At 34.7% G+C, this 16926-nt stretch overlaps 2 protein-coding genes across 2 annotated transcripts; both read left to right on the forward strand.

Moving 5' to 3' along the window:
* The first annotated feature begins 120 nt into the window (after positions 1-120).
* LOC135685109 (protein FAM98A) lies at positions 121-9075 on the forward strand. The gene is made up of 12 exons (XM_065200918.2): positions 121-273; positions 756-895; positions 1371-1421; positions 2230-2298; positions 3258-3325; positions 4164-4277; positions 4675-4755; positions 5383-5499; positions 6221-6320; positions 6970-7052; positions 7280-7370; positions 8260-9075. The coding sequence occupies exons 1-12, from the start codon at positions 236-238 to the stop codon at positions 8490-8492; spliced, it is 1185 nt and encodes a 394-aa protein (XP_065056990.2). The 5' UTR covers positions 121-235; the 3' UTR covers positions 8493-9075.
* A 2728-nt stretch (positions 9076-11803) lies between these two features.
* On the forward strand, positions 11804-14324 carry LOC135691787 (solute carrier family 75 member 1). Its single transcript, XM_065209763.2, has one exon. It carries the CDS (start codon positions 11964-11966, stop codon positions 13275-13277), a length of 1314 nt encoding a protein of 437 aa, XP_065065835.2. The 5' UTR covers positions 11804-11963; the 3' UTR covers positions 13278-14324.
* Positions 14325-16926: the final 2602 nt, after the last annotated feature.

The following is a 16926-nucleotide window of genomic DNA, read 5'->3' on the forward strand; positions in this document are numbered from 1 at the left end:
GCATTTTAAAATGACTTTTGGCCCGAGTTGGTCACAATGTGAAAAGAGGACAAGGTAAGCGCCTTTTTGCGTGTCCGTGCTTTTGAATGACGAACACTGGTGGCCAGGCTGTGTGTAGATAGTACTGTAACAACAGCAACAACTGCTGACCGTCAACACGACATTTCTGTAAGTGCAGGAGTGAAAACTGCAACCGGCTTAGGTTTTGAAATCGACTGTGAAATTCAATATAGCTATGGAAGAAGACATCCTCGATGCTTTAGAAGATCTAGGGTTTGTTTTTGTTCAAGCACAGTTATTTCATCATGTTGCAAAATATATTCTCTTCAATGTTTTTGGTAACTCTTTAAGTCACTAGCACCAAAACTTTATTTCTTTAGTCTGAACATAAATTCTCTGCTTAACATAAAGCAGCCTAAAAGTCTAAAAGTGAAATTGCTGCCAGATCCCCAAAGTCACACTCTAAAGTATTTCAACAAGTTTCAAGTCTGATAAAAGAAGAAAAGTCTAAGCCTAGAAATATGGACTTTTTAATTGATGAGATCATGATAAGAATTGAAAAGGATACATTTTGTTCTGGCTCTTGCTTTTACTTCAAGTCTATCTGAAGCCATGCATTTTCATTATGACAAATTTCTATATTGTAGCCATATTTACAAATTTTATGCTTCACCAAAACCATGCAATTTAACATTGATGCACACCATATTTAAAACATTAAGGTATTTCTAGAACTTGAATTTTTGCTTGATAAGGTACAATGGCTCAGTTCTAAAGGATGGTGAATTGTCACGTATTTGTGGTGAAGGTGCAGATGGAATGGACTTCATGGAGTTATGTGTTTGGCTTTGCAATGAAATAAAGTTATACTGTCCTCTTGGAGAAACTGTAAATGGTTTGTATTAAAGTTTCCTGTTATAATATTTTCTGATATTTATAAGATATATATGAATTGAGACAAATATATTTATTCGTTATTATTTTTCTTGCTGTCTTTCTGTAGAATAGTATTTAAATTTAAAGAATAATATTAAATTGAATAAAGTATTATTTTGTACGTCATCTACATCTATATCTACTAATTACTGTCTGCCTTCTTTAGAGAAGATCAGTGTCATCAAGACCATTATCATTATTTTGATAACAGGCTTGATTGCTTTGTTTAAATTCACTTATTTTCCTTGTGCAATTTTAAAGTTACATTAACACAAATGTTTAGTCTCTATAGTGGGTAATCCACCAAAAGGTATTTTTGTATTATTTTTGTATTTTTGTTCCTCATCAAGGTTCATGTTACAGCCTTTTCCACACCTTTCTGTTTATAATTAACTTTAAAGAATATTTACTTCTTTTCAATATTACCTTGCTAGCCCAAAAAGACACATTCAAGATAGACATATCTGGATTCTTGAGAGAGATAGGTACTGTTCAGGTCAATTTTTATCCCTCTATTATTTCTGATAATAACATAGTAAGAAGAACTGAACAAAAATGTTAAAGTTTTTGGACTTCTAACCAAAAATAAGTTAAAGAGGTATAGTTATGATACTTTGTAGAAGAAAGTCCTTGAATGTCAATTTTCAGTTGTCATGTAAACTTTGAAAGATATTTGCCAATATATTCATTTTGAAGTTTAAGTTTCAAAATTCAAAAATTTATATATTTTTTACCTTTATCATGCAACCATGCATATTAAAACCAATGCAACCCTTAGCCTACGCCGTAGACCCTCCCTTCCAAATGAAGATAGGGTCTACAAATTAATGAGGCAAAGCTTACTACAGGCCGTTATTAATTTATGCGTAAATATTTTTAATAATTGATCATTCCCAGATCCTATTGGGGCTTTCTTTGTCAAGCTCAATGAGGTGTTAAATGAACTATAGTCAATTGAAAGGCCTCCTTTCTATTGATTATGAATGAACTAATTGTGTTGAATGCAGATGTTGATCGATGTATCTTGTGTTTTGAAACGCAACTTGCAAAGATATACACCCAATACCCAATGCCTCTGCAAATATCGTTTCATCAAACTCCTCCACATCGGATCATACCATCATATTGATTTGTTTTGCATGTCCTTAATTATGCAAGTATTAATGCTCTTGCATAAATTAAGTTCCAGAATTTGAGAACGGCCTTCGTTTGGAGGGGGGGTTCTATGACGTAGGCTAACGCAACCCTTTTTCCCTTTGGATTCTAGTAAATATTATACTTTTGTTTGCATAGGTTGCCCATACACAAATTTGATTGGTGTTGATGGTTTAGAAAGTTATGCAAACAGAATTTTACTTTTAGGTAAGTTTTGAGTTTTTTATCTGTCCAGTAGTTATGTCCTGTTCAATGCATGTACAGTTTTAATAATTTATTAAAAATTTCTTTGAAGATTTAGCAGTTAAAAGAATACAGTCACAAAGACTAAACATCTATTTTGGTATTCATTTAGAACTTTGTTAAGGGCTACTGATTTATAAGTAGATGCCAATGGATTGATGTTTTTTAATTTCAACATAACATGTTGTAACCACCTTGCAGTTAGCATCCTTGTAAAAGCATATCTTGTCCCAAGGCCAAACATAAAAAGGTCAGAATAAAATTGTCTGTAAAAAAAATATTCTTCGACAATTAAAAACTTTTGGGATGAAAAAAAACCCTTGATAAGGTTGGTCTAGAGTCCATGTCTCTGGGAGAGGCCTGTGGATATTAGTGCAGCAGATGTAGGAAAAGGAAGATGGCTGAATTAAAGGAGATATAAAGACACACATGCCTGCTTATCCAAATCCCCTATGTTTTTATTATATAATAAATCTTTCTTTGCCATTATTCTTTAGCATGAGAAGAGATTCATTTCTAAAATTAGAATGGAAATGATACAACACAATTATTTTTCACCCCATATTTAAGCTTTGGGATAGCTTTCTTTTTTAGCGGTTTACTTAACATTTGCAGGTTATGATTTTTCTTTGACTGTTTGCGACATTTTTTACATTTAGATTTACAATCAATGATCTGTTCTTTTGGTTTTGATCACTGTTTAATTGTTTTTCTTGTTATATTCACAATCTTACCCTCTAAATTTTTTGGCTTTTGTTTCTATTTAAGTAACTAAAACACAATAGCTTGTGGGATGTTAGAAGAAAGTCCACCTGAAGCCAAATTTTTCTAAAAAAATGGCAATCCAGCACTGGATTATCTCGCCTTTCAGATATCTGGCATTTCCCTACTTCCTATTATTGAATACTTATCCTTATTTTCAGATTTCCTCACTTCAGAGGTAATGGCTTGCAGGATGATTGGTCATGATGCAGATGCAGAAACTGCACAGGTTTTCATTTGTTGATCTATCAATACCTATTCCTTTCTTGTTAGTACTGAAGTGTTTTGTTTCATTACAGAATCTGCTTTTGACATTTTGTGACAGAACAGATAATTTGGTTATTTAAGATTGCAAGCATTTTGCAATCACACAATCATACAATGGAAGTGGTTACAGTTAAAATTTACTTGGTATGTTTTGACTTAGCACCCACCACAAGTGACAATTTTTCAAAATTATGTCAAATGACTACCTGCCTTTAACAACCTGCTTGCAGAAAACTAGAGAGTTAATATTTTCTTTTGAAAGTAAATTATTTAAAAGTTATTTTCTGAGTTATTTTCATCTAATGAAAAACTATTATATAATGTGTGTTTATGTTTAGATGTTCACAAAGAGGTCAATCACAGTTGGTTACCCAGAGCTTTCTACAATCTCCATAATTTGTTAAAAATTTTAAGTTGGGAAAGGAATACCTGTGAACAAACAGATGACTCTTTGATAAGTTACTTTTGTAGCATTTAAACTAAAAATCTTTACTGCTTAAATTGATTTTAAGGTTCAAAGACATGATGGGTGTTTTAGGTTAATGCATTGTGTTTGTTGATTTGGCTAGCTATCAATTCCCTGGAAAGTATATTCAAGCTTTTTTAAATTCCAGTTTATCAAAAGGGCTTCAAAGAGCAAAGTTTCAGTTTTCCTTGCAGGCTATGTGTTCTGCCTAATTGTAAGAAAACTTAAGTTTAATCAGTAGAGTTAGGGCAGACTTTACTTGATCAATTAATCTAGCTGGAAGTATGCTGTTCTGGAGGCAATTACTCTATAGCACTCTTTATTTTTCTTTCAGGCTTCAGGCAATCCGATCCTTTTGCCCATAAATGCAATTGCGAAATCTTTGCAAATGCCTCCTCCATCAAAAGATGAAACAGTATTCAAATTATTCACAAATATTGAAAACAAGGTAAAACCTTGCATTGTTTCTCCTCTAAGTAAAGCAAGACTAGTGTTTATACATCGATACTTCTGCAATGATGCTACAAAAGATGTTAAGAGACTATAAAACTTATTCAATCACTCAATTATTGACATTTGTGAGTGTTAATTAATTGTTATACATTAATCTTTTTTTTAATAATCTATTTTTTTGTAACAGATACTTTAAAAGGTACCATTTTGCCCTAAGGTTGCTTGCTTATTGATTACTTTTGTAAACAATATACAACTTTTTCCCCTTTGATAATATGTCTTTTCCCCATAGTTTGCAATTTAATGTTCTCATTTTGTTGCCTTATGCCAGCTTTTGACATTCTAAATTGATAGAAGTTGGTAGGTACAATCAGGCTGTTTTCTCTTTGAAGGTCCGAGGGGTTTTATCCCAGTTACCCCAGGCTCATATTGGAGATGCATTACTCCAAAAACGACTAAGTGAAAAACAGTGGGTATGTATGTATATTCACATCAACTGTTTGAAATTTTCTGTTTTTACTTTGACATTGCATCAAGTGTGAAACTCAGAGTTGGATATTAGAACCATGCTATTCTATACACCAAAGGGGGCACAGCTCTGCCTATACGGCATCAGGCACTTTGTAACAGATGGGTAGAACAGTAATTTCCAATTTCTGATTTATTTTATTTTACATTTCTAAGAAAGAATTTTATCAGCATATGAGCTCAACAATAACATGGGAAAGTGCAGATTGTACATACTATTATCTATGAGTACTTCAAAACACAATTTTTGCTCTATGAACTCTCTCGGGGTTTTTTTCCATGTATTCATCAGTTTTTTAATCATTTTAATTGTCTTGTATAAAAACAGAAAGTAAAGTACGAGTACTGGTTTATATATACTTTCATGAATAAAAAGACAGGCAGAACTGACATTGCATTGCAAGTCATCAATGACAGAAAATTATTTCCATTGTCTGAAAGTTAAAATAATGTGTAGAATATTTCAAAGTTAGTTGAATTATATCACGCGTTGTTCTAGTGTATGTGATACTTGCCAAATTCAGCAAACCAACCCCCTCCAGCATTTAATGAAATTTTCTGTCCTTTAACAGTCTGAAGTCGAAAAGCTTAACGAAATGCTGGCCAACGAATATCACATACGACGACAGGTTTTATTGAAAAGAATAGACCTGACAATCCAGTCGTTTTTATGGAGTGACCAGGCAAAGGTAATTTTCAAGCCATTTTTGGTGGTGCAAACATTATAAATGACTTTGAAAAAATCAAACATTTTGAAACAATCTACAGTTTTTCGTCTGACACTCTTCAGAGTATAGAACGTCAGAACATAGATCGAAATCGCTAGGAAATATATTTATATCCAGTTTTGGATCTAAATAGGTCAATCAGAAACGCAAGCACATGACCGGTTTAGTTACCCGACCAGTACCACGTGCCTATGGAAAAATTGCTATTAGAGTCCAAAGGTGAAAACTAGCTCCTTCTGTCTACACAATACAGTGGTTCCCTCATTCTGTCTCTAGATAGATTCTAAAAATGCTAGATAGAACGACGATCGGGCGTTGCCAATAATCCGAAACATGTTGCCATTAGAGTTTTATGCACAGTATTTTGATCTGCAAGACCGAGGATGCTGTTCTCTTGAGGGTTCTTTCTCTTGGTGTAACAAACATTGTGTTTTGTTATCCCCCGATCTTTGGGTTTGAGAAACCCTTTTTTGGGCACATGGAAGGACTGTTTTTGTACTGTGAACAACACGAGAATTTACAGCAAATTATGTTTCAAAATGTTTACTTTTTTCAACGCCGTTTTTAAAGGTAACTTGTGCCTCTTGGCCCAGCTGGCCTTCTCGTTTATTTGGTATTTTTTGTACTTCATTCTGCAGCTTTTATATCTTAAATTTAAATGCATGAACACAAACTTTCACAGGCAAAGAAAAATGATATCCAAGCCTCTTTCCGGTCAGTTAGAAATTTGATAGCTGCAGGGACAAATGTTGCTGTTGCTGATGTATTGGCAGCTCGAAAAGGTATCCTTAGTTCAACTCTAGCATTCTTAAAGACGTAATCTTTAAAGTGAGCCAAAAGTAAAACCTTTCTCATATGTTGTAACATGTTTAAACAATTTTTCTCCAGTTTTAGTTGTTATGTTCTGACCTGCTAGGAGCTAATTGAACAAGCAAATTAATTTTGAAGAAATTAAGAAATCGATTTGTCTTGATGTCTTGATAGAACATCCAGATTCAAATTTGAAGCACAGTTCATTTTTGCTAGCTTTCGAATTGAACATCTTTATGCGGTACAAAATTTAAATTTTTTTTTAAAAGCAAACATTTTGAATAATGGGCACGTGACACTGATTGAGCAACCTCGACAGTCATGTGCTCACGTTTCCTATTGGCCAATTTCGATCCACAACTGGCTATATTTATTTTTCGTAGAGTTTTGTCCTGAAATTTTATACTCTTGAGTGTCAGATAAAAAGCTTTGGCATGATTAAAAATGTTTGCTTTTTTCTTAGCCATTTTGAAGATCTTCACTTCGCAAAATTGTGGCTGCTTGAATGACTGCAGCAAGGATACTATTAGGCAAAGATATGCATGATCCTTCTCTTAATTTTCATAAGTTATGCTTATCTATATATGTTTCTGTTCAAATTTATGTTTTTATTTTTACAAGATTTGTGTAAGTTGGAAAAGACAAGTTCAGGTGAAGCGAGAGAAGTAACAAAATGTGATATCAACAAAATCCTGATTGGAAAGGTATAAATTTGCTTTTGTTTAGCGATTGCGGCTCGTTGCTTCCTCTGTTGAGACTTATATACTTCTATACGGAATGATAATTCAATAGCATGGCCTATGCATGACCAGACATTACGTGTACAATATAACATAATAGATATCTTCTCTGATAAGTTGTGATTCAATTTCAAGCCCTTCATATGAAAACACAAATGTGTTTATGATGTTGAGCATATTTTAATTTTTAGGTTCCCGATCGAGGAGGACGACCATCGTCAGAAGCACCGGCTCCAGAAATGCCAGCATTTAGAAAACGAACAGAGCCACAGCGAGGTCAAGGTAATAAAGTATTAAAAAATAGCACCGGCATTATCCATAAAATTTTACGCAGCCAATTATTCTGTGATGCTTGATAGCTGCCAAGTGAAGCTTCCCTATCCTGGGACTGCAATCGAATATCCTGTTTTGGCTATTCTTGCCGCAACTCAAAAAGCCCTTTCATAAGCAGCTGTTTCATAATGAAAATAACTGTTTACCGGGCTTTCATAAGGTGCTTGATGCTGTATAGGCAGAGCTGTACATGTTGCCTGATTATTGTATTCAGCGTGAAACTCGGAGTAGCAATTTAGAAGCACCCTGTTCTATAGAATTGAGAAGCAAACTCATATCTCTATGTATCTGCAGTAGAGGTTGTTCAACGATTTCAATCTCAATTTATCAGTCAACTAGGAATTAGAAGAAAGACAGAAAATTCTCATTAGGAAATTGCTGCATGCTTCTTGCTGTTTAAATTCGTTTTCACCGAAGATTGCTACCAGTGCTTCCACTTTAAAGAAAATTAAGATTATGAGGAAATGTTAAGGAAATTTCGTAATTTTGGCCTTCTGTTCCATTTAACACGATGTTCTTATTAAGACAATTTCTTTGGACTTTTAAATTCAAAATAAATAATAATGTGATGTACTGAACTCAGATATTAAGTTTTTATTTTGTTTTGTTGCTCTGATATTCAACAATGTGTTTTACAACAATCGATAGTTTCAATAAGTCTCTGGCCATTTTTTTCGCCCAATTCTGTGTACAGTCACGCCGCTTTGCTGTTATTTGCTCTTTCTTTTTTTCAGCTTTCCTTGAATGATTTTTGAAAGTAAAAATCATAAGTTGAGTAAAAATGCTTTATGCATAGAATTAGATGGTTGTCTCATTTGCTACATTATTTCCTCGGAAGGTTGGAGAAACGATCGAGGAGGACACGGCGGCAGAGGAGGACACGGTGGTAGAGGTGGCTATGGAGGAGGTGGCGGTGGTGGTGGTGGCGGTGGCGTTGGTGGCAGTGGTGGCGGTGGTGGTGGACAGAGTGGTCGAGGAGGCGGATGGGGCGGTAGAGGGGGGCCTCGGGGAGGAAGAGGACGTGGTAATTACGGTGGAAATCGTGATAGCGAGAAAATGTACTTTAGCTGAAAATAATTAGACATCTATATTGAAATGATTTAGCTTTAATGATAAGAATTTAAATGGTGTTTCATTTTTAAAAGCTTGCTTCTCATGTCAAGTTTGTTGCCCTTCCAAGAAATGGACTGCCGTGTTGATATCTTTGTTAAGCAGCACATATCAAAGGCAGCATACACACTGTGTTGAATGAATATAGTCTATAGAAATATTAAGGCTCAAAATCTCTGAAAATTTAGTATAATATATGAAAAATGCAAGGCTAAAGCTTGATCAGAAATTAATTTTTTTGTTAATTTAAGTTTTTGGAGAGCAAAACAATGAGAGTTTTGCGCAATGTGTTTTGAAATAGACGTATGTGGCCTTGGAGTGCTGGAACATAACTCTTGCTAAATATAGAGTAATTTTTGCAGATGATACCGAAAACTACGTAGGAGCTGCTAAAATCGACAGAATTGAGGTGGTCCTATCAGATTTAGTTTTATAGTAATTGTTCTATATTTATTGTCTTGTTCTGTCCTGTCCTGTCCTGTACTGTCCTGTCCTGTACTGTCCTGTCCTGTCCTGTACTGTCCTGTACTGTCCTGTATTGTCCTGTACTGTCCTGTACTGTCTTGTACTGTCCTGTACTGTCCTGTACTGTCCTGTACTGTCCTGTACTGTCATGTACTGTCCTGTACTGTCCTGTACTGTCCTGTACTGTCCTGCACTGTCCTGTACTGTCCTGTACTGTCCTGTACTGTCCTGTACTGTCCTGTACTGTCCTGTACTGTCCTGTACTGTCCTGTACTGTCCTGTACTGTCCTGTACTGTCCTGTACTGTCCTGTACTGTCCTGTACTGTCCTGTACTGTCCTGTACTGTCCTGTACTGTCCTGTACTGTCCTGTACTGTCCTGTACTGTCCTGTACTGTCCTGTACTGTCTTTTTAATGACGTAACTCATCAACAAAGATTTGATTTTTTCTCTGATCTTCAGGCGAATTTACACATTGTGTCGCTTAAGACTTATTTAAGAATAATCTTAGGCTCATAATTAAAAAAGTTGAGAACATACATGCTCAACAAAATATTTGGTATTTTTATAGAAAAGTGTGTATTTTTCTTAAACCAATGATAACTTTCTGCTTATCAGCCATTCGGGAAACACTTTTCAGCGACTGATCTACGCCCTTACAATGCATCATAATTTTAATGAGGCAACTTTGCCCGGGACTTTTCTTTCCAATCGAAGGTGGAAATGCTTCTATCGTTTTAGAGTTGCATCTTATACAGATTAAGAAAGTAAATTAATCGTTGGTTCAGAACTAAGAGATTTCCGGAGAGTTATTTAAGTACAACGTCAGCTAGTCATTAATGACAGCAGTAAAAGGAAGGAGTATTTCTAATTACTTTGGCCAATATGTTTAATGCTGCCAGGTACAGTTAAAAGTCCTTTATCTGATGTACTAAGTGTGCTAACGTACATTAATGACAAGTTGCACAATTCTACCGCGTGTAGTTGAGGCACAGTGGGAAAACAATGACGCAGAATAAACTAATTCTCTCAAAGAACTATATTGCTTCCTGTATTTTTCATTAATAGCACCTCAAATGAAGCCTCAATTCATTTCATGATAAATAAAGATTATATACTTCACAATTTTGTAGCTTTTATTTAGATGTACCTTAGTGATAGAACATCATATGGTCATATGTTTTGACCTTTTGAATTTGCCACACAGTGGTTGTACTGGGGACTCGAGACTTTCTTCCTTTTTTTCATTTCCTTTTCTGTTTTCTAATGGAATTTACCTAATGTGAATAATTCAAAATACAGTATGTTTAGGCACAATTTCCACAACTCGAACCCTCAGAAAGGTCTACATAGGATTTAAATCTGTATGGTCATTCTGTATATGGGATTTAAACTTAAATTTTCAAACAACTTGTTAATAAAATAGTACATTAAGTCGAAAGATGCCTCTTTTTTTCAAAAGTGGAAGAAATTTGGTAGAAATATTCCAAACCGTTTCATTAAGTTGCGTAAGCAGATATGTTTGTATTTGGGCCTTAACCAATTGAAAATAAACGTAAAGAAAATCTGAAAATGAATTCATTTTCTAGAAAATGAATAATCGTTAATTTGAATTAATCTGAATTTTGATAGAAATTCAATCTAAAGCTCGTTATTAAGCGGAGAATTGTTGAACATGAACTTGTTGAAATGCTGAAGTGAATCATAAGATTTTCCGTAAGTAGACCGACCCTTGATGTAATAAATCTAATTTTCGCGTTATTTCTTAAAAAGAACACCCCAAATGTAATAAGTAAATTATTTTTAGAATAAGAATACAAGTTCACGAGATTTAAGAAGAATTTGTATCAAAACAACAACATAAGCAAAGTGAAATAGGGGAGCTAGATTGATGAATAAAATAAAACTGAATAGGAAGTAAACATTACAAAGAACTACAATAAACAGGGAAAGAATAAAAGAGAAATTTTACTGCTTATGATCTTTCAGGTATTTCTAGCTGTTCTTTAAATGTTTGATTATTTTTGCAATAGGCAAATCAAATGGAAGTGAATTCCAATACGAAATTCTACACTCTTTTCTTTTGAAAAGAACAATTTTAGAGGAATACGAGCCTCAAAATTTGGCGAAAGTTAAGAACAAGCTGAGAATGAGCTTCTGCAAAATGAAAATTTGAACAACATTTTTTCTCAAAATTGAGGATTTATAACCATGTGTGGGTGCTTTTTGGTGAATATTCAAACCTGTCGGTAAATGAAAGTTGTCTCACTCACTTTGTTGGAAAATGAGGCCTGCAGGGTCTCCGATGAAGGGGGGCTCCAAAATTATGGTAAAACAATAGAGCTTTTTTAAAAATCCTTTGTTAAGATTGTCAAATCTTCTCTTGCCCCCCCCCCCCCCATTTTCCCATGCGTCTGAGCCCATGGCCTGACTACCTCCCTAGAGCGAAAAAGCTTGCAATGGTACTGTTTGCACCCTATTAATTAAAAAACAAATCAAGGACAATCCAGCCTCAGATTTTCGAAAAAATGAGGAACAGTCAGCCTGAACTTAAATTTACTGCTTCTTTTTAAGAGAATGTAGAGAACAAATGAAGGGATTGTGTCCTGTATGTAAGCAATTTTAAGCAACACATTTACAGTAATAATATAGTAATATTGTGATAATCTTATATTGGATCCAATTAGTTAATTGGCTTGCCTTTACATATTCACGCTATAATTCGTGAAAAATTTTGTGTCGTGCCAAATAACAACATCTACAGACAAAGTTGTTGTTGCCACGGTGATGCAGTTCATCGACAAATTGTAATTAGCAAACAGCACAGGGGACCGACAGCATAAATGATTGTTTGATACTTCCGGTTGAAAGGCTTTCCACACATGACTAGCACACAATATTCAAAACTGCAGTTACGCAAGTTGAAACAAGGTTATTATTAGTGGACTTCACCCAAAAAGGCTTTGCAATGTTTCGGTTGTTCGTTATTCTTGTTATCGATTTAATCGCATTCACCGTCATATTGCCATTACTGCCGTCGATCCTGCTTCATTATGAAAAGTTTTCTGGAGAGAACGAAGACTCATTACTCCGATCCACGCTGATGTTGATGAATTCGACAAAAGAGAAGCTGAACATGCCAAACACAGACCGATACAACAGTGTTTTAATTGGAGGGTTTCTCGGATCTCTCTTCTCGTTTCTGCAGTTTATTTGCAACCCAGTATTTGGGGCACTCTCAGATATCATGGGGAGAAAGAGGATTCTCATTGTCACCATGCTTGGAACTGCCTTATCATATTTTGTCTGGTTGAAATCAAACACTTTCAAATTGTTTTTATTATCGCGTATCATTGGTGGTTTGAGTAAGGGAACAGTAACAGTTGCAACGGCGATGATGTCAGACATTACAACAAAGGAGAACAGAGGAAAAGGGATGGCAGTTATTGGAATAGCCTTTGGTGTTGGGTTCACTGTTGGCCCCCTTTGTGGTGCTTACTTTGCCTCAGATCTCTCAGCGTCCCTCAAAAACCCATTTCAATCAGCAGCAAAATTTTCCTTGACTTTACAGATCATTGCTGTTATTCTTACAATGCTAACTGTCAGAGAAAGTCCAAAACCCGCCAAAGGCATTGCAACAAGGGAAAGAATATCTGCAGCATTTGCTTTAATAAACCCTGTATCATTACTCAACTCGTGTCTTTGCTGGAAAGAAGATCCGGATAGAGTTGCTATAAAACAACTCACTGTTGTCCATTTTGGGTATCTGCTTCTCTTCTCTGGTCTGGAGTTTACATTAACATTCCTAACACATCAAAGATTTGGGTTTGGAAATAGACAGCAGGGGATGCTTTTTCTCTACCTTGGTGTTCTTATGATGCTAATACAAGGAGGGTATGTAAGAAGAGCAAAAGTCAACCAGGAAAGAAGTTTAGCAGTTTTTGGCATCTTTTCAATGATACCTTCTATGGTTCTGGTTGCATTTAGCAACTCCACATTGATTTTATGCACTGGGCTCACATTTTATGCATTTGGTGCTGCAACAGTTGTGCCATGTCTCACTGCATTATATTCTCAGAGGGCCAGTAGCATTGAAAGTGGAGAAATGCTTGGTATTTTCAGATCAGCTGGGGCCCTTGCAAGGGCAATGGGTCCCTTCCTTATGTGTTTTGTTTATTGGACATTTGGATCCACATTATGCTATCTTTCTGGGGCTTTACTTTTTGTACTGCCTTTAGGACTTTGTTCAATTATGAGAATAGAAGATGTAAAGAAGGATTAGTTAGATAAAGAATGGATTTATCCATTTATTTTGGTTACTGTAGATTATTATAGTGTCATACCACTACATGATGTTTTGTCCTACATGAAGTTAATATACATGTATGTATTATCTATTTAATCTTGTTAGTTTGATCTTATTGCTTTTTCAGTTTTTATATTTATTTTCATGCTTACAATTGAGGAATTGCTTAAACTACTAACATAGTTTCATCAGATTGTAGCATGTCTTTTTTTAAAAAAAGATTTAGGAGTCTAAAGTGATACTGGTTTATAGTTCTTCAAATGTGCCTCACATAGCCAACAGTTAGAAATGAAATATGAATTATTTGTGAATTTTCCTCACTAGAAGCATTTAAATGTAATTAAATGGATTGAAAACAGTCTAGCCCTGGTATGCTGATGGCCATCAACTATGAACAAGCTTTGTTTTTTCTGAAAAGGATGTATATTTCAAACATTTACTTGTTTATTCTCAGTACAGTAAACCTTTATTAAAAAGATTTAGGAGTTAAAAGATTTTGGTATGTTTGGATATAGTGAAATTCTTAAGAAATATTTTCATCTGGTGTTACCCTTTTTTTAACAAATGTTGGTCAGTTAATCTCTTTACCATAATTGAGTATCAAATTCCAATATGTAGTCTAAATGTGAAAAAGAAGACTTTCATTTTGAATTTGAAAATTATCAACCTATTTCTGTGGTTGGTCAGTTAATCTCTTTAACCATAATTGAGTATCAAATTCCAATATGTAGTCTATATGTGAAAAAGAAGACTTTCGTTTTGAATTTAGAAATTATCAACCTATTTCTGTGGTTTTGAAATTATCCCACCTTATTCAATTCTTCCTTTTCTCAGTAAAATACTTGAAAAACTGGACACCACATTTTTCAACACCAATATGGATTTCTAGGAAATAAATCTACTTCCTTAGCAATTTTAGATCTTCAGTCACAAATAATAGGTAATATTGAAAGCAAAATTTGTCTTGTTGTGTATTTCTGGATTTCTCTAAGGCTGTCAATACAGTCAACCATTACATTTTTTTAAGCAAACTGGAATATAATATTTGTGGTTTAAGTTTTATTTATACAAAAGAACTCAACAGTTTCTATAAATGGTGTAAATGCAAATTAACTGATATTAATTGTGTTGTCCTACAAGGCAGTGTGTTTGGGCCACTACTGTTCCTACATTTATAGCTCTTACAGATTCTAACATAGAGCAGATAGACCTAAAAAACATCTGGAATTATCTTTAAAGCTAGACAGTCTGTTCCAAAAGAAACTCCAAAGACCTTGTACTCCTCATTTACTGAATCTCTTACACTCTGTGGTATATTTAACTGGGGCTGTGTTAATAAATGCACTCTAGAACCTCACAAAACGTTATCTACACAAAAGCTATAAGGGTAACCAACTTTGCTCACTGTAATGCTCATAGTGAACATATTTTCAGGGATTTTCAAGCGTTTAACTTTGAGAAACCCTACATGGTCTCAAGCATAACGATTCAAGTTTAGAGGGGTAGGAGCGTACCTCCGTTCTGTCATGCTCCTTTTAATATTCCACTGAGCTGAGAATGATATTGATGCTGAATCAGATGTTGATGGAGCCAAAAGGTACATTATAAACACTTCGACAGGGGGGTAAGCAAAGAATTTTTTTTCGGAGGGGTATAGAAATGATTTTTGCCGACAAAAAGGATGTGTCGCACATTTTAAGGGTGTGGTCATAAGATAATAAATCTTATATGCTGCTTTTATGCGTTTCTATTTAAAAATTCATACTTTGTGTCATACTTTGAAAGAATTGTTGCCAAAAAGGTTACAATGAGACTACAGGGTAAGAAAAGATATTTCCTCTTTTGCCCGTCAAATATCCTTTTTGTGCTGACAGACGAAGTGTTTGGGGGTATAGCGCCCTCCATACCCCCCTTGGCAACATCCCTGCTTTGACAACTTCAGAAAGACATCATTGTTGATTTTTGTTTTTACACACAATTTCTCTAATTGTGTCCAATGATGTTACATCTTTTACTTGAAAAGCAAGCCACTCCAGTTTTTCTGGAAGAAGTTTCATCCTCAGGTTTCAACTGAAAAAATTCACGTCTGTTTTGTCCATTCCTCATTCGATTGCTAACTTCAAAATTGACCATTTGCAGCCTCAAGAAAAGCTTTTTCTATATCTTCTAAAGGTACATACAATATATCATCAAATCTTCTACCTATTTCTGCAAGGCCTACATCATCAACCTCAAAATATTTCAATCAATAGAATGATTCGACATCCAAGAATGAGAAGATGAAAACAACATGAATGTATTATAGTTTAGTTGTACGAATGATCAAGGATTATATAAAGAGCCAATAAAATGAAAATGGAGCAATGCTGTGACAAGTGTTTAACCTCAAGAGGGGCACTTCTAATCGATAAAAAGGCATGCTTCAAGCTCAGCGGAAAATTTGGGACACGTGTCTCCTATGCCCCCGGCTCCTATCAAGTTAGCACCCTCACCAATTTATTTATGAATACGAATTTATTAAAATAAATAAGCTACACAACTACAATACAGGGCAATCTTATTATCGTGGCTTTTTTTGCCAACAGTCTCCACAAACTTAAAAAAAACTGTCTCACTCATGCTGGTATTTAACTTTGGGGCTCTCTGCCGGCAGAACTGAAAATGTTATTTGCCAAACAAAATTGCCAAACTACTTTACAAATAAAATGAATTGCTTCATAGCCTAGCTGCATAGCGGTATTACATTACTTCTTTATTGCTATGTTTTCTTGTTACGTTACTTCTTTATTGGTATTATTTCATGTTGTTATTGTTTTGTTCTGATTCCAAATTATAATTAGTCATTACTTACTATGGAGTATTCCAACTAAATCTCAGTAGCTTGTTAATTGAAGTACTCCATTAGGATACATGGCCTCGATAGCTCTTTTTTTGTTTTTGTATCTTTAAGCCAACAAGTTTATCGCAATTAAAAAAAGTCTTTTAATTGTAATAGAATAAAATATTTTCCTTTTTTATTTCAGTATAGTGTAATGAACTTTTTAATGCCGTGAAAATATTTTGACTTTTAATTTGATGTCAATGCGCCTCATAAATTATGGATCCTATGAATACAATAACATATGTATTCATAATAATTTATAGTGTTGCGTGCTGCTCCATGAAAATATTGCACTGAAAGCTTTCGAGTACTTAGCCATCCCCAAGTACTCTCTGAAAATAGGGCTATGCCCTTTTGGAATCAAATATCTCTTTGTAGAAATTTCAGTCAGACATCTTTTAATGAGGTAAAAACGCAATCAATCTACCTCCCCCCCCCCTCACTCTCACAAATCTCTGGAAAAAATCCAGGGTCACGGCCCTTAAAAGGCGGTTCTGATGGACTGACTAGGCTAGGTTACTGTTATTTAATAATCTAAAATAAAATGGAAAAAAATTAGTGAATGATTGAATTAATGAATGAAGCAATTAATTTATCAATAATTGAATGAGTAAATGAGTTAGGGAAATGAAGGTGATAGAAGCCTTCCAGAAATTTTCAAATGACACTTCATCGGTAGCCTTTGGATAACCAGGGTACCTTTGGGTAAAATGTGACGGCATTTCTAAAACTTTCAGCGCAACA

Source organism: Rhopilema esculentum, chromosome 10, assembly GCF_057945365.1.
Source record: "Rhopilema esculentum isolate cy_ngs chromosome 10, ASM5794536v1, whole genome shotgun sequence".
NCBI classification, from domain to species: domain Eukaryota; kingdom Metazoa; phylum Cnidaria; class Scyphozoa; order Rhizostomeae; family Rhizostomatidae; genus Rhopilema; species Rhopilema esculentum.

Excerpts from the sequence above, each read along its gene's own strand:
- LOC135685109 (XM_065200918.2), top strand. The coding sequence starts at position 236 with ATGGAAGAAGACATCCTCGATGCTTTAGAAGATCTAGG. Across the intron at positions 3,326-4,163 it reads CAGATGCAGAAACTGCACAG|GCTTCAGGCAATCCGATCCT; the intron begins GTTTTCATTTGT and ends TTTTTCTTTCAG. Across the intron at positions 4,756-5,382 it reads GACTAAGTGAAAAACAGTGG|TCTGAAGTCGAAAAGCTTAA; the intron begins GTATGTATGTAT and ends GTCCTTTAACAG.
- LOC135691787 (XM_065209763.2), top strand. The coding sequence starts at position 11,964 with ATGTTTCGGTTGTTCGTTATTCTTGTTATCGATTTAATCGCATTCACC.